This window comes from Prionailurus viverrinus, unplaced genomic scaffold, assembly GCF_022837055.1.
Source record: "Prionailurus viverrinus isolate Anna unplaced genomic scaffold, UM_Priviv_1.0 scaffold_35, whole genome shotgun sequence".
Taxonomy (NCBI): Eukaryota; Metazoa; Chordata; class Mammalia; order Carnivora; family Felidae; genus Prionailurus; species Prionailurus viverrinus.
The window spans coordinates 5,316,826-5,335,390 of record NW_025927605.1 but is presented as its reverse complement, the minus strand read 5'-3'; the positions used below and the strand labels follow the sequence as shown (position 1 = coordinate 5,335,390).

Below are 18,565 nucleotides of genomic sequence, written 5' to 3'. Positions count from 1 at the left end.
TGGCAAATGGGTTTCATCTCAAAAGCCATCTCCAATCAATTAGTGACAGCCAGGAGTGCTCTAATCGAGACAAACCCTGAAGCCCCATCAGCGTTTAGCAGGAAAGATTGTCACGATCAATTAACGATGTTTGCCAGGGCCCAGGATGGGGAAGTGGCCGCACTGGCCATTCAGCAGCCATTCCTAGACTCGGTGTTCTCTGTCCCGTCTAGGTCATTACCTTTATTCTGAATGGCACAGAAACCATGCTTTTCCTTTTTAGAAAGATTTGTGCCCCTAAAGATGTGTCTTATATTGTCACTGCAATTGTCACACCTACCCTGGACGTGTGTATGGGACACAGGTCACCAGAGAGGTAGGTCTGATATTTCCTGTGATATTCATCGATTTCAGGCCGACCCTGTGTCCGATGCCCTTGTCCGCCACTCCCTAGAGCTTCTGGATGTAACCCTCTTTCCTAGAGCACCCACTGGTGTAACTACATGTCTGTCCCTCTGCAGACGAGCTCCCCCAGGACTCTCCCCACCTCCTGCAAATATGCATTCTCAGTGTCTAGCAAACAGTAGGTGCCCAATCACTGTACCATTGAGGACACGATAGTGGAGGTAACTCTTGGGAGCCTGCAAGGACAGAGGTTGAGACAAGGCTTGGCCAGCACCAGGCCTGGGGCTGGGGCCAGGACTCTGCTGTGGGGCCCCGGTTTGTCATTAGACATTTCATCCAATTAAGTCATTCTTGGCTGCTGGTGCTTGCTGGACCCTTGCCGGCCCTCTCTCACTTCTCTGCCCCTAATCGCAACCAGATGCTCTGGAGGAGGTGGGGAGTGGGGCGGCCCCCAGGCCCCTTCCCCAGGTTGCCCACTGGCTGAGACGGGCCTAAGCCCAGGGCTGGGAAGGCAGCCTGCCATTGGCTCAGACCCCAAGCCAAGGCTGTCTTGCCCCTCTCGGGTGGGGCCCACAGCTGCTTCTGGAGATAGAACGGTTTGTGCCGGGCTGCTCTGCCCAGCTCCCCGGGTCCTCCTGCAAGCAGCCCTCGGGCCTGGGCTGGAGCCAGAACAGGAAAGGAACGTGTGCAGAGCCAAGCAGAAGGGCTTAGCCGGCCTGGAAAGGGATGCTAGAGGTCTGCACGCTTCACAATCCTGCAACTGAGACAGGAGGGTGCCTGCGACGTGGGGGCCCAAGGCCTGAGAAGAGGGCTGGGAAGGGGGGCCCAGCCAAGATGAGGGGTCAGGGAAGGGACACCCGCACCCAGAAGCTGTTTGACCTTGGACCCATCTGCTTACCTCTCTGAGCCTCAATTCCCTCATCACTAAAATGGGGGTGACAATCATGTCTACAGGGCAGGCTGCCATGAGCATCAAGTGAAAAACAAATGAGAAGGCTTTAGAATTAGAGGGTTCAGGGCCAAGGTCAGAGGCAAAGAGTCCACTAAGTCGGGCAGGGAAGGGGATGGAGAGGGAGACGGCCCGGGAACCTGCCCTACCCTGGCCCGGCCCTGAGTCTGACCCTCTCGGCCCCCACGACATCTGTCTCCCTGCCACTCTTCCCCCTCCCAATTGGCGAGGACAGGACATCACCCCCTCAGCTTGTGGAAGGAGCCAACGCAGCTGGTTGCTCACGTGTGTCTGCGTGCAGGGACCCACGTGCCTGTGCACACGCAGACTTGCCTGAAGGTCCGGGCCGTCCCCCCTGCATGCTCACACATGTGTTGCACACTCTTCCAACCCTCGGCCACTCTCTGCTCTACCTTCTGTCCCGCATCGGACAGCTTCACCTTCCCAGCACCCACGTCACGTGAGTGCACCTGCCCGTGAGTGACGGCGAGAAGCTCCCGGAGATCACGCTGTTCTTTATTCATCCACGCGTTCACCCATGGCCCCAAGCAGCATGCTGTCACGGCGGCAATAGGAAGAATAAAAATGACAGCTAACTTTTCGAAAATGCTCACTCTTTGCTACCACTCTTCCAAATGCTTTAAAACACATTAACTCATTTAATCCTCCCAATAACCCCTTGAGAGCGGTGCTAGTTTTAGATCTATTTTACGAATTGGGAACTGAGACACAGAGATGTTAAGGAATCTCCCCAGGTCACACAACGAGTCCATGGCGAGATTGGCACACAGGGCAGGTTGACCTTAGGGTCTGCTCAGGCCACAGAAAGCATAACAAGAAGTGCCCAGCGACCCCAGGCTATTTCCTAAGGTGCAGGGGCAGCCCAGGGAAGGACAGGCGTGTGGGCTGGGCTTACTGGGGACCACTGGGCCTGAATTTTGGAGCTGCCCTGGGAGACTGTGACCCCTGGCATGCAGGAGGGCGGCCCAGCAGCAGTAGAACCCCAGGTCTCTCCACGTGCCACTGTCCTGCTCTGGCACAAGAAACCACGGGCTGACTTCAGGAGGCCACGCCATGCCACCCCAGTGCCTGGCCAAGCCACCCTCGTCCCACCCGTCACCCAAGCTCGCCATTCCAGCCCCACGGCCACAGCCTCCGCCCTTAATGCCCTCCAACTAGTCTCTCACACTCTCTCCAGGGCATTCTTTCTAGAGGACACACGTGATTCCATTTCTCCCATTCGTCCAGCTCTCCAGAGCCCTCCAGCTGAAGGCCCTTCCTGACCGGATCCCTCCTCTCTCCTCCGCCCTCCTGTCTCCCTAAAGCCCTCGCCAGGACCCAGCCCTGCTCTCTCTGGCCACAGGGCCTCACACACGTGGCTTTCCCAGCCGGAACCACTCTGCTCCATAAATGAACCCTTCTTCTGATGACCTTTTGCTCATCTTTCAAGTCCCATAAGATGTCATCTCTCCCCAAAGCATCCCCTGACATCTCTCCTCCTCACCCCAAATGTTACATGCATCATCCCGGCCCCGATCCCAACATGTTGTGACTGTCTGCGCATCTGCAGGCTCTAGGTACCTGATACAGAGCAAAGGCTTAGAAAGTACATATAGATGAAGGAAGGAAGGAAGGAAGGAAGGAAGGAAGGAAGGAAGGAAGGAAAGAAAAGAAAAGAAAAGAAAAGAAAAGAAAAGAAAAGAAAAAGAAAGAAAGGAAGGAAGGAGGGAGGGAGGGAGGGAGGAAAGAAGGAAGGAAGGAAAGAAAGAAAGGAAGGAAGGAGGGAGGGAAGGAGGAAAGAGAGGGAGGGAAGGAAGGGGAGGGGGATCTTTAAATGCCTTGGTTACTTGAGATCCGCAAGGCTCAGAAAACCCTTCCCCTGGGGCACAGGCCCACTGGAAACCCTCACTGCAATGCCACAGCAATAAAGGAGCACAGGTTTGGAATCACACAAACTTGAAGCTGAACCCTGAATCTACTACTTACTGACTGTGACGCTGAACAAATTACCTAATCCCTCTAAACCTCAGCTTCCTTATCTGTAAAAGGGGAATGATAAAACCTACACTTGGAGTCTTTAACAAAATACTATACACAAAGCACCCAGCAAAGTTCCCCTGCCTTCCCTGGGTTTTACGTGAGAACCAACTTTCCAAGGAACTTGAGAGAGTCTCCAGACTCTGAGCTGAAATCTGGTGCCCTAGTTACGAAGCCCCCAGTCGCATCCTCTTGCTGGGAAACCCACTGAGGCTCCCACCGTGGACCTTCCCCTGGGGAGAGGGAAGGAGGCACAAGGGATTAGCAGGAAGGGACCACCAAGTAGTCAGAGAAGAACGGGAGAGCAGAGGAGTGTGAGTTTCTCTCGAAGGGAGAGTCTGGGGTCCGTGACCACCTCCGATTCACTCACTCATTCAATACACACTCACTGAGACCCTACTGTGTGCCAGGCACTGCACTGGGTGCTGGGGCAACAAGAGGGAACGGGCAGAGACAGCCCCTGTGCCCGTGAAAATTCTAGTTGGAAAAGACTCCTGCAAAATGAAGAGTGTGGTGAACAAGAGAGCGTGCGGTGGGGACGGGTGCTCTAAGACAGACGGAAGTGTTGGGCTTTATTTCTACCCTGGGCAGCGCCATCACGGTGGGCCTCTGTGTGGAGGAGGAGGTGGCCCTTGAGCTGAGACCTGGATGAAGAGAAGCCCGTGTTACTTGAGGACCAGAGGGGACACAGCCTGGATGTGTTGAGGGATGGACCTGGGGAGCGTGAGAGCAGGTGCCGGGATGGGGGCCGGGGTGGGGAGGCTATCCACTCTAAGAAATTTGGGCTTTAAGGCAATACAATCCAAGCTCTTATTTATTAATGTTTTCCTGAGAAATGGAAATTTTTCCCAATTGGAAAACAAAACAGAAATCTGGACTTTAGTCTCAGTTTGTTTGGAAGTGTCTGGTGGCAAGAAGGAGGTTGGAAGCAGAATCATGGTTATAAGGGGCCCTAGACACAATCTGGCCCAAACCCCGTTTTATAAAAGAGGAAACCAAGGTGCAGAGAAAGGAGGAAGTGGCCAGGATCACCAGGGATTCGGGTTGGGCCTGATCTCCCGACTCCCAGACCAAAGACATGCCCTCCAGCTGCCTCTTCTCGCTATAGCTGTTTTAGGCAGCGCTGGTCCCACTGGGGCCGAACCCTGCTGCCCCTGCCAGTGCCTCCTAAGGCCATCTTCCTGTCTGTCCCCCTCTAGTGGTCTTCCCTCCCCTCCTGACTATATCTTTGGGTTACTCATCTTTCTCCTGCTTCCATTCTAATGATGGATGGAGTTTCAAGGCTCCACCAAACAAGCCAACCCATCAAGAGGGAGGGGAGACCGCAGCTCCCTCCTGAGGGCCCCCTGCCCACAGAGCTTGGAGCCTTGGGGCTGGATGATGCCCCTTCACATCCAGCTCCCCGCTGCCCTTTCACCAGGCCCCAGGGCTCCGCCACTGATCTGAGCCAGGCTGTCCCTCCTTAGAGGCCTCCCCTAGAATATCCACCCCTCCACCTCTTCCTCCAGCAGACAACGCCCCCTACCTCCACACAGACCTTTCCTCCAATCCAGCCGGGCCTGGTGAAAAAAACCGCTGGGCCGAGAGTCAATAGCTGCCCCCTCTGGCTTCCTAGAGCTTCCTTAAGTCCAACCCATCTCTCCTGCTGCAGAGAAAGTCCATTTTTTCCTGGCTGAATCTCTGGCAAAGCTGAGAAGACAGGGTGTCCTCTACTTAGAGATTTGAATTAAGTCTCTGCCTGCCCCCCCTCTTCCTGACCTCCCCAGGTATCTACGACCCCAACCCGACTCTGAGGAGGCAGCCCTCAGCCAGGCCCCAGTCTGGCCACCATCCCCCGGCACATGCTTGTTACCTCTCAATTCCCCTTCCCCAACCGTCTCCACAGTTCTCCCAACTCAGCCAGGGGTCCAGGGCCCACCCCCCTCATCAACCCAGTCACATCCTGGGTTCAAAAGATCCCACCAGGTTTGGGGCTGCAAAGGACTTCAAAAACTGACCTGTCCAACCTCTTCCTTTTTAATATCGATTTTTTGAATTATCAATTACCCACACATGTCACAACAAATCTGAAAGGGAACGACAGTCATAAAAAAGAAAAAAAAAATCTCTCGGAATCCCACCACCAAGAGGTAAAGATTTTGCTCACAGCCTCCCTTTATAAGTGGAGAAACAGGCCCAGAGAAGGAAAGTAACTTGTTCAAGGTCACACAGCAAGTGAGATGTTGGGACAAGAAGCCAAGTCTCTGGCCCTTGTCTGTGTGGTCTCCCTGAAACCTGGTGGTTCTGAACCAACAGCCTCTTGCCACATCAGCTTCCACTGCTCTCTGCCCGCATTTCCACCACCAGTACCCTTTCCCACCTTCCTTCTCAACAGGGACCCAAACTTGTCTCAGCTACATACAAGGACCATTAAAGTCAAGAACGCTGTCACTGATGCTGTGCCTGATGTAGCACAGCTCAGAGACAAAGCAGCCCCAACCACAGCGTCTCCCGGACAACCTCGTGCCACTGCTCTGTCCCATTTAAAGGACACCTATGTCAGTGAGGCATAAAGCTCTGTCTTCCCAATTCCCTCTGTCAAGAGGCTGGACTGCAAATCACCCGCCTCCCCAACCCCAGAGAAGGTCTGGGTGCCTGAGGAGAAAGGAGGGGCATGTAAAATTGCAAGCTGAAAAAATGGTTCTTTTATAATATGAGAGACTCAAGGTAGACCTCAGAAAGGACTTCCAGGTGGGAGAGACGATTGTGGAGAACGGTGTAGGGGAGAGGAGTGTCCAAATAGGAGCCCCCCACTATCCAGAGCAACTAATGGCCAGAGTCCACAAGGACAGTGCAGCAAGAGTGACAGGGGGACCCTGGAGGCTGGGGAAGGGGGGAGCAGCAAGTTGCTTCTTCGTGGGCCCAGGACTGTTCTCCAGGCTCCAAGCAGGGAGACGAAGCCTGCTAGCAGGCCAGGCTGCTACAGAGCTTCCTCTGGGAGAGATGCTGGGTCTCCACCATTCCCCTGATTGCTCCCACGCAGCCCCCAAATCCGACTCAGACCCAACCTGGGTCAGCTTGGGGGTGGGGGTGGGGGGCGGTGGGGCACAGAAGAGAAAGAGGAGGCAAAGCTGGGGCAGGAGGCACCCCAGGCTCCCCATCTCATCAGATTCATCCTTCTTCAGTGTGACCAGGGGTCTCTACAACTCCCCCACTGTCCCCTTCGGGGCCAGAGTCACTGCCTTATGTAGCCCCCTCTACTGGGGTCCCTCCAGTGTCCTTCCAGGAGGAAAGAAGTGGGGGGTATCAATGTCTGCCGCCTTTACTCTCACTCACGCATGTGTTTAAAGAAAGTGAGTGGGTCCCTGTCCACCTGCCACAGCCCACAGAGCTCTTGGCCCTCCGCGGACAGTGCCCCCCTCCCCCACCTCCAGCCCGACGTCTCCAGCCGGTGGGTACTTGCTCGTGCCCACGCCTGCCTGACTGCCCCCTCCCCGGCCCCGGCCCACCCTCCTCCCCCTCACCAACTCCGGCCAGTCCTACCTGCTCCGGACGGGGGGCTCAGCGCCCGGGCAGCCTCCCTGAGCACCAGCACCAGGAGCCAGAGCTCTGCCCGCATGGTGGGTGTCGGGACCCGCCCCCGGCCCGCTGCGGCCCGGGCCCCGGCGAGGGAGGGGCCGGGCTCCCGCGGCGCGGTCCCCGGGGCTGGCGGGCGGAGGAGTGGGCGGCGAGGCGGCGGCGGAGCGCGGGGCCCGGCGGGGCGGCGGGAGCGGGCGCGGGCGCGGGCGCGGGCGGGCGGCGAGCGAGCAGAGCGGCGGCCTCCCCGGAGCGCGGAAGGGGAGGGGGCGGGGCGGGGGGGCGCGGCGCCTCCCGAGCGCTCCCGGAGTCTTCCCGGGTCCTCCCAGCCCTCCCGGAGCGCTCCGACGGCGGTTGGGAGGGGGCGGGGGGGGGGGGGTGCTGGGGGCGGAGTAGGGGACGGGGCGGGGGACCCTGGGCTGGGAGAAGCCCTGGAGAGCAGCCGCGGCACCCCACCCCGCACCTTAGCTCCTGCCTCCCTTCCCCTCCTTCACTCCCGTGGGAAAGCCGGGGAGACAAAACCCTGGTGGGGGGTGCACACTCCAGGAAGGGACAGGCCGCCTCTCTCCTCGGACGATGGGCTCCTGCCATAGCGACCCCCCAAGCTCTACCAGGCTTCCCGACTTTCTGGGCTGTTCCTCAGAGTTCTGTGGCTTTCTGCTGCCCATCCCCACCCCAGGAATCTCCCCTTGCAGCAGAGACCCCCCAGCTTCTCTCACCAGTACAGGCCCGAATTCCACCCACCGACCCCGTGGCTCCTTTCTTTTTTTCCCGTCACTCCCCATTTCCAGCACCGTCTTGCCCACCAGCCCAGCAGACACGGGGGCGGGGGGGCTGGGGTGAAGGGGGCCTGGCTCACACCTACTTTAAAATAGCCTGCACCTCCCCTCACCCCCCGGCCAGAAGGTAGCCGAAGCCACCCTTCTCTTTGGGGACTCCAGGCCTGCTCAGGGTCCCAATCAATCTTCGAAGCCAGCCCCACAGCAAGAAGACGTCTCACCCCACCTGCCACCACCTTATGACAGACTCTGGGGATAGATCACCATTTTTTTTTTTTTTCTTCCAGGACAGAATAAAAATACCCGCAATTTAGGAGATTTAATAGACGGCAGGGAATCAGGTCAGGACACGGAATTGTCTCTTCCCTCCCCTGACCTACTTTGTGCGATACCAAGGAGCTGGAGCACCTGGGGGGGGGGGGGGTGGCTGGGGGGGGGGGCGAGTGAGGGGTAAGGGGCTTCTGGCTTCTTCTGGGGCTGGGGCCTAGGGACTGGACAATCGCGGACAGGTAGGGTATGGACTCTGAGTGCCCTTGGGGGAATTCCCCAGGAAGAGGGATACGCGTGGGGACAGGAGAAGGAGCAGCATGGGCTGGAAGAGGGGTGTTCCCTGACAGGCCAAAGGAAGGACCTGAGAAGGAAACAAGAACTAAAAGACCCCCTAATCCCTCAGAATCCCAGTTCCTCCCTCCTCTGGATTCAGGGTCCCAGAAACAACTTCCTCCAGCCCTGAACTCTTTAATCCCTTACAATGGGACAAGGCAAGGCCTGTCTATAAGTTCTTCTCGTTGTCTAATTCAAATCCCAATTTTGCCCACTCTCAAAGGAGAATAGGCATCCGCCTCCAGCTGTGGCTTCTTGCTGCCCTCTAGTGGCCACATGGAGAGACGCGGTCTATCTTACAAGGTCTCTTTTACGGGCTCAGGCTGAAAACAGCAGCTTGGAAATAATTAGAAGCAAGGGACGTAAATTTTTTTAATGTAAGCCTCAGGATCTTGAGTGTACATCAAAATCACCTGGAGGGCTTATTAAAACACAAATTTCTGGACGCCACTCCCAAGTTTCTAATTCAATAGTTCTCAGAAAAAGCGAGAATCTGCATTTCTAACACGCCTCCAGGTGGTGGTGCTGATCCGGGGAGCACATTTTAAGAACCATAACTTGAGAATTCCCGCTTCTTGCAGGCTCTCGTCTTTCTTGCACCAATTGTCGTCTCCCCAAAAGAGGGGTAGCGAAGGAAATGTCAACATGAAATTGTGGACGGGGGGAAACTTTAAATAAAAACGCGCCTGGACACCGTGGTCCGCGAAAACTAATCCCAAGGGGGCACCCGGATTTGAACCGGGGACCTCTTGATCTGCAGTCAAATGCTCTACCACTGAGCTATACCCCCTCTGCTGACGGCACGGCGCGGTAGCCTCTTAGTGCTTCTGCTGCGCAGGCGCTTTGACAGATTTGCGAAAAGTGGGGTCCGACGTTTCCAAAAATTGGGAATGATCTCAATCTCAAAAGATTACTCTCCTGAGCGCAGAACTTGTTTCCCGAAAATGCAGTTTGGGAATGTGGGAGGAGAAAGCCCTCGAGATCATTCGAGAGCCCTCGATTCGGAGACATTCTCTTGCGCGGGGTTCCCAGTTTCCTGCCCTGCTAGAGCTCCTTTATTGCTTCTTGGCGCCACTCTTTCCGTCCCGCACCCTCAGGCGCGCTTCTCTGGGCCTTCCTTCCCCAGCCCAAGGCTGGCCCTTAGATACTCGACCTCCCTCCCCAGGAAAAGCCGTCGGGTCACTGGCCAAGCGGCCCTGGGAGTGGGACCGCCTCAGCCGTAGCACTACCGAAGTGGGTCGTGTGTATCGTCCACCTAGGGTTAGCCCGGAGCTCCTTGCCCTCGCACTGCATCGCTCTAGTCGACACACGCGACCTGAGTGCGTGGATCTGCGGGGCGGGACTCCACCCTGGCCTTCCTGCAAAAGCAGGTAACAGGGCCCTGAGTTGCATCCCCTCTCCCTTGCTAGGGCACTTTGAGAAGTGGACTGCGGGACAAAGAAAACACGAAAAGGCTGGGACAGAGAGGGGGCACCCGGATTTGAACCGGGGACCTCTTGATCTGCAGTCAAATGCTCTACCACTGAGCTATACCCCCAACACGCTGCTGGCCTCCTCTTAGAATAGATTTCTGTAGTATAAGAAACTATTAAATTATGCTGTTACCTGAGAGCCGTGCCAAAACGATCTAATGGAAAAAGCAGGATCTGAATGGGGATGGCTAGGATTGCTGAGTTCTTCCTCCACAATCACGCCTCAGGAAAACCACAGGGTTAAGGAATCCTGGGACCTCTGCAACTGTGTCCTGACTGCCCCGGAGATGTCCACTGCCTGACTTGGGAAGGAGAGAGACCCACAGGTTCCAGGACCATCCCAGGTCTTATGGGGTAACGACGCTGCTCCCTGCATACAGAAGGACAGCCTGGGTTTCCATCCTGTCTTCAGCTCTACCGAGATCGGACTGCTGGGCTTTTCTAATCCCTAAGGGCCTCTACTTCCCTCCTCCATGAGTCAGCATCAAGCCACTCCACCCCCAGCCCCAGGTACAGCCGAAAGCTCCCAGTCCTGGCAAGCCAAGTGTCAGTTACCTGGGCAGAGGGTGATAGAGCCCAGGACCAAAGAGCCAGCCAGTCCTCTGGGCAGATGGACCTTAAGGCACCACCCCCTCTATTTCCAAGGAAGATTTCCCCCTACCTGATAGCCCCGTACAAAAACCAAAAGCCAGGTAGAAGGAGCAGGCAGAAATAAGAGGTGAGCAGTTTTCAATGCATTTATTACACTTTTATAAAAATTCTAAAACAATGTGGAAAAAATTCATTACAAAAGATGGTCAAGATAGGCACTCTGTAGGAATCAGGGAAATTTGGGAGGAATGGGATTCACATTGGAAGGACCGGGAATGAAGGGCATAGGATGAGATGGCTGAACGCTCACAAGCTGTGGTCAGAGCCAGCATCTCAGAGGGAACAGAAAGGTCTGGGAGGAGTGGGACTCCCCGCCATGCAAGGGACTGTCCCTGTCTGGGGTGTCCCGTCCTCCTCCCTCTCCCTTCCCACCAGTTTTTGGCTTTGCCCTCCTTCCCTTGAGCCCGCCCCTTCACCTCTCTGGAATCTCCTTTCCTCAAAGATGGCTGAGGGGCCAGAGAGCTGGGGTGGGAGCCAAGGGGCCGGGGGTGGGGTTCTAGGAAATAAAGAGCAATTCCAGGGGGTCTCTTACTCTGCCCCCCCCCCCATTTTTTCCTCAAAGAGGCTGCAGGCCAAGGGGACTGGGCTCCACGTCCTAATCCCTCAACACGTCCGACAGCTTGCCTGGTGCCTCCAAGGACACCTGCTTCCACGGAGGAAAGGGCAGCTTTTCTGCTGTCCTGTCTACAGCAATTCAGGGCATGCAGTCAAGTTCACAGGGTTGGGTGGACTGTGGCAATCTCACCTCACTGTCCATAGCCGACCCAGCTCCCATCCGAGAATCGTAGAAAAGGAATAGTCACGTGGGTTTTCCACCCACGTAGTCCAAGCAAAACCCCCAAAGTATCTGGATGGCCTCAGCCTGGGACATCAGTTGGCAGTGGTCTGAGACTGCATCCACTGGAGCCCCGCGGGCAGCCTGCAGGGAAGGTGGAACAGGGCAAAGATCAGCATATCCTGCAAGGATGATGGCCTCCAAGCCCCCGGCCCCTACTGACGGAGGGAACAACCAAAGTCGCATCCAATCTCTCAATCGACAAGTATAAATGGACTGAGTACATCAGGTTACTGGTGAAAAAAAACAGACATGCCCTCTGCGGTCTACCGTCTGGCAGAGGGGATGGATGTGGGTTGCGGGAGGAGGGTGGCAAGGACACTATCAGAAACGTGTGGTTCCTTGGGCCCACCTGCCTAAAGTCTCCGGGCGCCTGGGTCCCCAGCCTGCTGTGATCCCACTTGAGAGAGAAAAGAGAATTTTCCAAGCCTGACTCAAGGCCCTTTCTATGTGACCGTGACCTGGCTCCTTCACATCCTTCAGGTATTTATACTCAGCAGCTACTTTCTGGTGGCCCCTCCCTGGTACCTTATCCAAAATGGCAACATTTGCCCACGTGCTTCCAATCTCCTTTGCCTACTTGATCTTTCCCAAGCATTTATCACTTTCTAACTCACTATATATGTTTCTTATTTTTATTGTTTAGTGTCTGCCCCCCACCCCCCCATGGAAAGTAACCTCCATGAGGGCAGGGGATTTTGTGGTTTGTTCGCCGCTGTTTCTCTGGTGCCTAGAAAAGTGCCTGGCACAAATTCGGGGCTCGATAAATGTTGGATGATTGATGTCATGTGCTCTCAACAGGAACTTACAGAGGGAGTAGGTATACTCACCCTCCTCTTTACAGATAAGAAAACTCAAGGTCAGAAAGAGTCAGCAACTTCTGCCTGGAAGGCTTGCCCCCAGGTCTTCCCATGGCTGTGGCCGTCTTCTCCCCATTTGGATTGCAGCCCAAAGATCATGTCCTAGTAGAGGGCGTCCCTGACCACCAGAGCTGAGTCAGACCCAACCCTGCCCCGTCTATCACTGTTAATCCAATTTCACTTTATTCAAAGCACCTCTGTGTACCTAAAATGTTTGTGCTGAGATGGCCTGTCGCCTTTCAGAATGAGCCTGAGCGCAGGCACTCTATCCTGCTCACTGCTTACCCACAGCATCTCAGCTGTGGGTGGGTGCTTGACTGACTCAGCCCAGGAGCTAAGTGTGAGCCAGATCCTGACAGGAGAGAAACAGGAGAAGGTTCTGATGGTCAGCTGTTCATTGGTTGGGCCGAACCCTGGAGGTGCAGGTGGGGCAGCCACTAACCCTTCCCCAGTGAGGGCACAGCATCCCTGTATGTGCCACGGGTGGTCTTTGATGGCACTAAGAGTGAGGAATTGAGAGATTTCCACGGTGGTCATGGAGTCCTTCATATCCTGCTTGTTGGCAAAGATCAGGACGGAAGCATCTCGCAGAGCCTGTGGACAGAAGAGCCCAGCCCCAGTCAGCCTGCAGGAGAGGCCCACGCCCAGGTGGGACAGGGACAGGGCAACCACATCAAGTGAAAACAACCACATCCATGGACACTGACAGCTCACGGAATGCCTCCCAACCAGCTCATATGATCCTTACAACGGTCCCATGAGGCAGTAATTTGGTGATCCCTCCCATTTCATACTTGGGCAAACTGAGGATATGAGAAGTGAAGCGACCTGTTGGGCGGTCCCACAGTGAATGAGAACCAGGGTCAGGACCTGAACCAGCAACTCTGGCTTCTGTGACCAGGCGTGCTGAGGGCATTATTGCTCTTCAGACTGCCGGGGTGGAGGCTCTCAGAGACTGGGGGATCAGGAATGAAGCTCAGAGAGGCTAAGTGAGTCGGCTGAAGTCACACAGCGAGGACACTGGGCTCTCTCCCAACCTCAGGGGCCTTACCTCATGGGCCAGCATCCTGTACAGCTCCTCCCGAGTGGTCAGCAGCCGATCCCGGTCCGTGCTGTCAATCACAAGGATGATGAACTGGCCAGCAGAGGGGAACTGTGAGCCGTGGGCTTTCCCTCTGATGAACGTGTCTGCCCACTGTGCTCCCGGACCGGTCTCTGCACCACCCGGATGTAAGCCCCGCAGAGAACTGGTCTGGTCTCAAGCTCTCACTGCCTCCTTGCATTTTAATTCCCTTTTCCACCCAGGCGGGGGGGGGTGGGGGGGGGGGTGGGGGGGGGGTGGCGCACAGCACAACCTCTGATTGCGTGCCAGAGGCTGGGCCAAGCCCTGGCCATTCACGACTCCGGTCAGGTCCCCCCGTGCCGTTGGGACCATTGTGATCCCCATTTACAAATGAGGAGACGCGTTCTGCAGGAGGACAGATCTTGCTCTATGACACACAGCTGGTGAGCGGGAGAAAGTAAGGCCCCTGGAGACCAAGGGCCTACCCCATGCAGTGCATCAAAGTGCAAGCAGACAGAACTGCCAAGGAGTATCCAAAAATCTTAACTGAACGCTTGTGCTGCATTAAGTATTTGAAACATATGCATTGGCTATTGTTTTATTATTTAATTTTCACAACAATTGAGGGAAGTCATTGCAATCTCCACCTCACCAAGCGGTGGGGGGAAGCAAGGCTCAGAGAAGGCTCAGTGACGGGCTCACATCACACAGCTGCCTTGAAGGCCCCTTCCGGCCCCGACGCTCTCCTCACCTCAGTATTGGAGTAGTACGTGTTCCAGGTAGAGCGCAGAGCCTCCTGTCCCCCTATGTCCCACATGAGGAAGTGTGTCTTTTGCAGGACAATCTCCTCCACGTTGCTACCGATGGTGGGAGATGTATGGACCACCTCATTCATCAGGCTGGGGAGGGAAGAGAGGTCACCAAGAGCTCGGCCCGTTCTGTTCCCACCCCTCTGCTCGCAAGTCAGGCTGAATCAAACTCAGAACAGCTCAGCCCGGGGTTGACCAAGTCTCTGGGCCCAGGGGAGTGCAGGCAGGAGTAAGACCAAGTCTTGCCCTGGTGCAGACCGAAGAGATGGGAGTCTAAGTAGAGCAGTGTCCCCAAACTTTAATGTGCAGCTGAATCACCTGGGAGTCTTGTTAAAATGCAGGTTCTGAGCCAATGAGCCTAGGCAGGGGCCCAGTGTTTTGCGTTTCTAACAAGCTTCCAGTGGATGCCAATGCGGCTGGTCTGTGGGAAAAGGAGACCGATACAAGCAAAGGCCATCCGAGAGGTGCTTTAACATGGAAAACACTCACCGTTTTATATGCAGGGAGTGCCTCTGGAAGAGGCGGGGAAACTTAGTTTTCACTGTATGCGTGTGTAGTGTTTGATTTTCTCTTTTCTTCTGGTTTAAAATAACCATTTACATAACACTACTTTTTCAGGGGAAAATCTTCCTAAGTAAATACTCTGGAGGCTCCAAAGGAGAGAGATGCCATCCAGAGACTGCATATTGGGGAAAGCAACGATGGATAATTAGTCAGCACTTGTGTCCATCTCGGCTGGATCGGGAGCCACAAAGCTCAGCCAGACTCCAAACTGCACCCTCTCCCTTTTGGGTGTGAAGAAGGGGACAAAGTTAGGAGGCAAAGGTGAGGTGCGGGAGTTAGAAAGGAGAGACCGGCCGCTAGGGGGAGCGAAGAGCAGGGAGGCGGGAAGAGAAGTCCGTTTCTGACAGCTTCAGGGCTGCGCAACCCAGTCTGGTCGGTTCGGGGCCGGGCGGGGGTGGGGGGGGGGTGTATGGCGGGGAACACTAGGGCTGCCCATACGGGCAGGATTCGAATCCCAGGCGAGGGGCCACAGGTCTGAAGGCTCACTGTACCAGGAAGGTCACACCAGCGTCCCCCCTCACCACTCCTCCTGGCTAAAAACCAGGGGACCCAGGGAAGGGCTCCGGTGATTGGTCCAAATGTCTGTCAGTCTGGTGGGAAGACCCAACCCCCACCTCTTTCCATCAGAGGGTCACTTACAACTGGTAGAGAATGGTGGTCTTTCCCGCATTGTCCAGTCCCACGATGATGACCTTGTGCTCTGGAGTCATCCAGGGGGAAGGGCAGGGTCAGGGCCAAACTCAGTAACCAAGGGACCGTGTGCCCTGCCGGGCTTCCCCAGAAGAAGACGAGTGTTTCCAGCGGGCTGGGAGACCTCTGCCCACTGTACCACTTCTGCTCCCCTACACCCCTCCCCCCCACAAAACCAACCGGACAGGTTTGCTTCCCACCCAGCCCCGGACACCCGCGCCACTCCCAGACAGTAGAGACGAGAGCTGAGCGCCACCTCCGTCACTCCATATTTCCAGAAAAGTGGTTGTCCGAAAGGTCAGGGGCGCCCTGGGCTTGCCAAGAGAAGGGGTCTGGGGAAAGAGCCGAGCGCGAAATCGCCATCGCAGGAAAAAGCGGCGGCGGCTTTTAGCCAGGAGGAAGGAGGCTTGTCCAACCCTGCGCCCCGGGGTGCACCGTAGCGCGCGACCCTCGAAGAGCAGGCGGGGAGGGGGCAGGGGAGACCGCGGAGTCTGCAAGAAGTGCCCACGCAGGGCTCTCGGAGCCCGAGGTCCCCCAGCGCATCCGCCCCCACCCCAGATCTGGGGAGCCCCAGGTGGGAGCCGGATCAAAGCCGTCGCTTGAAGGCACTGTGCGCCCTTTACCCTGGTTCGCGAAGATGCTCATCAGCTTGGCGATCAGTAGTCCCATAGCGCGTCCCCGGCCGGAGAGGGGCAAGACTCAGCGACCTTCGGGCACCCGGGTCTACCCAGGGTGCTTGCAGCCCCGCCCCCCCGGGGAGGGGGGTCAAGTTTTGCCTGTGAGGTCACGGAAGTCCCACAAGTCACCTGCGGAGCCCGGGAATCCCCTGGGACGCTGCCCCCACCCCCCCGCCCCGCGGGTGCTATGGATGTCACGGTGACAACGAACAAGCTACTTGTCTAGAGCCCTGCAGGTGCAAGGAAAATGGGGTCCAGACTCCACATCCTCCCCTTTGCCCTGAGAAAGCTCCAGAGGTTCTCTGGGCGAACTGCTCCCTCACTGCGTATCAAGGATGCTCACCGCAGTGACCCACAACCAGGCCCCAGATCTCCCTTCTCCAAGTGCCATGTCTGGGTCATTAGACTGAAGCAAAACCCTACTTTCTGCACCTGCCAGCTATGGGAGCAGAGGGCTCACTGATCCTCTCTGAGCTGGGAGAATATTCCAGCTCCCAATGGATCTCTAGTGGTTTCACTAGCGTGGGGCTTGTAGGCCCCCTCAAAGTTAGTTCCCTTAGGGAAGGGCAGGGTCTCCCAAATCCCTTGGTGAAAGGCAACTTCTAGAAATAAATCAGTACTGCTTCTATGATTCATTAGCAAACCGACTGCTCAGGCACAGCCCCCAGATCGTGGGCTGGGGTGGGGGGGGGGTGTGGACATCTGAAGATAGGAATGGAACATAAAGAGAGATCTCACAGCCAGAGGCCGTATAGAGGGGCGCCCGATACTAAGAGCCAGGAGAAGAGAACCTGGGGCCAAGAGAGAGCCGGGCTGGAGAAGGAAGAGGAAGGAGGAGATTTTTGTTATGAATTTCCTTCTTTGCTTAAACTGGGAAAAACCAGAAAACAAAAAGAGAAGTGGAGAAGGCAAACCAGCCTCAGGCTGAGGGGGCAGTTAGTTGAGGCCCGTTATCACACAGGAGAATCAGCTCCTTCTGCCCCACGGCCACTGCCCTCCTAGAGCCATTAGTGCTCCCCTTCGCTAAGGGAACAACCTCTAACTTGTCCCCCTGCCTCTGCCTCCCCCTGACTCAGCACAGCCCTATTCACCTTTGTAAAGCACAGCTCAGATGATTGCCTATCGCCCACTGGCTTCAGATCAGTCTCCTCACCTGACGTTCAAGAGCCTCCGTGAGCAGCCCTCACCTGCCTTTGCAAGTGATCTCTCATGTCCTGCATCCGCGCTGGTCCTTGCCCGCAGAGGCCGAGCCCCTTCCAACTCGGCATTTGCTTCTGTGTTCCCTCCACCTGAATGCTTTCACTTTCCCAGGAAGGTGAAGCCACCTACTTCCCAAGCTCTGGCCTGGTGCTCCAGACAAATGGGGCTTCTCTTTAGCCTGAGATTGTAGACTGGCCTGTTTGTGCCAATCAGCTGTGAGACCTAGAGGGTGGGGTTCATGTCTTGTTCGCCTGTGTTCTGCTCCCCACTCCGGGCCTGGTCCCCTGCCTGGCACACATAAGAAACGTGCAGCTATTGAAGTACAGTAAGTTATGCCATAGCTTGAGAGATGGTGTTTCGAACATTTAAAAAGAGGTGTGAGCACAAGTTGAAGAGGAATGAGGAAGGCTGGGAAGTTCACGGAGAGAAGAGGGAAAACAATTGGCTAAATAAGGAATTTTCATCCCACCCGCCTTGGTGCCTGGAGTTAGAAGGAAGGAGAATTGACTACCAGAGCCCGTTTCAGCCCCAGGAAAGGAACTCGGAGTGTGATGGCAGGCGCAGGGGTGGGTAGCGGGGTGGGGGTGGGGGTGGGGACACAGAAAGGTGCTGGGGGAAGCAGCAATCCTTTAAGCCCTTTTACCATCTGTTTCCCGGGGGGTGGGGGGGAGGAACCTCAGTGCATCCTGCTCCCCCCCCCCCCCCCATTACCACCACCAAATTGCAGAATTGAAAGTGACATTCTGCTAGCTGGAACACATTCAGTAAACAGACAAGGGCTGCTTCTGCTGTGAAGCCTAGGGCCTCGGTCTTAGGGGGCATTCATTCAGTTATTTGACAAATATGAGTCAGGAGTTAGGAAACATGCCAAGTAGACAAAACAGACCCGGTCTGGCTCTCTTGGAGCTTACGGTCTAGTGGGAGAGAGAAATATACACACCAAAAAACCAAAACCAAAACCAAACCCTGAGAGACAGTAGGTAGGATGGCCTGACTTAGGAGGGAGTCACAGCTCACTTTTCTGAGGATGTGATTTTGGAGCTAAGACAAGATTTTCCTCTAGGGTACCGGCTGGAACACCCCTTGCTCCTGGGCCATGGAGGTCCCAGCTCAGCTCCCTTGACTTTTTGGAAGGTGGAAACCTTCAGCCACACCCAGGACTCACTGTGGACAGAAGCTACTGGTCAAGGAATGAGATGAGGGGTCCCAGATAAGAGGGGTCCCAGCACCTCAGTTCTCCACTCCCTGAGGTGACCGTGGTGGTAGCATCAGCCTCTCTAGACCTCATCCCAGCCGACTTCATGGTTGTTGAAATCTTCACATGTTGACAACCGCCAACGTGCTGAGTGTACATCAGTTGAGGGCTTGTGGTTACCAAAAGACAAGAATCTCTCTTTCTTCATCTCTCACTATCTCCACGCCACCTCGAAATGCCCC

General features: G+C 55.8%; 2 protein-coding genes and 2 non-coding genes across 11 annotated transcripts in view; all 4 read right to left on the bottom strand.

Moving 5' to 3' along the window:
- The window catches only part of PLXDC1 (plexin domain containing 1), a 61,141-nt gene extending 54,058 nt beyond the window's left edge, over positions 1-7,083 (bottom strand). Inside the window, exon 1 of the mRNA XM_047846087.1 lies at positions 6,893-7,083. Within this exon, the coding sequence (XP_047702043.1) occupies positions 6,893-6,968 (76 nt within the window). The 5' untranslated portion in view covers positions 6,969-7,083. The remainder of the gene's footprint in view (positions 1-6,892) is intronic.
- A 1,942-nt stretch (positions 7,084-9,025) lies between these two features.
- Positions 9,026-9,097, bottom strand: TRNAC-GCA (transfer RNA cysteine (anticodon GCA)). The gene has a single exon. It is a non-coding gene; the product is annotated as a tRNA-Cys (tRNA).
- Positions 9,098-9,772: 675 nt separating this feature from the next.
- TRNAC-GCA (transfer RNA cysteine (anticodon GCA)) lies at positions 9,773-9,844 on the bottom strand. The gene has a single exon. It is a non-coding gene; the product is annotated as a tRNA-Cys (tRNA).
- Positions 9,845-10,502: 658 nt separating this feature from the next.
- On the bottom strand, positions 10,503-18,055 carry ARL5C (ADP ribosylation factor like GTPase 5C). 8 transcript variants are annotated; one of them, XR_007149435.1, is made up of 6 exons: positions 15,875-18,055; positions 15,201-15,261; positions 13,940-14,087; positions 13,177-13,362; positions 12,096-12,719; positions 10,503-11,349 (listed from the first exon to the last, which is right to left on the bottom strand). XR_007149435.1 is itself a non-coding variant. In XM_047845760.1 (6 exons), the coding sequence occupies exons 1-6, from the start codon at positions 15,918-15,920 to the stop codon at positions 11,301-11,303; spliced, it is 642 nt and encodes a 213-aa protein (XP_047701716.1). In that variant the 5' UTR covers positions 15,921-18,055; the 3' UTR covers positions 10,503-11,300. The 8 variants fall into 8 exon arrangements, 7 of the variants coding, with proteins under 7 accessions (XP_047701716.1, XP_047701717.1, XP_047701710.1 ...); XM_047845760.1 differs by having other exon boundaries at positions 12,568-12,719; XM_047845761.1 differs by having other exon boundaries at positions 12,568-12,719; positions 13,177-13,260; positions 15,875-16,596.
- Positions 18,056-18,565: the final 510 nt, after the last annotated feature.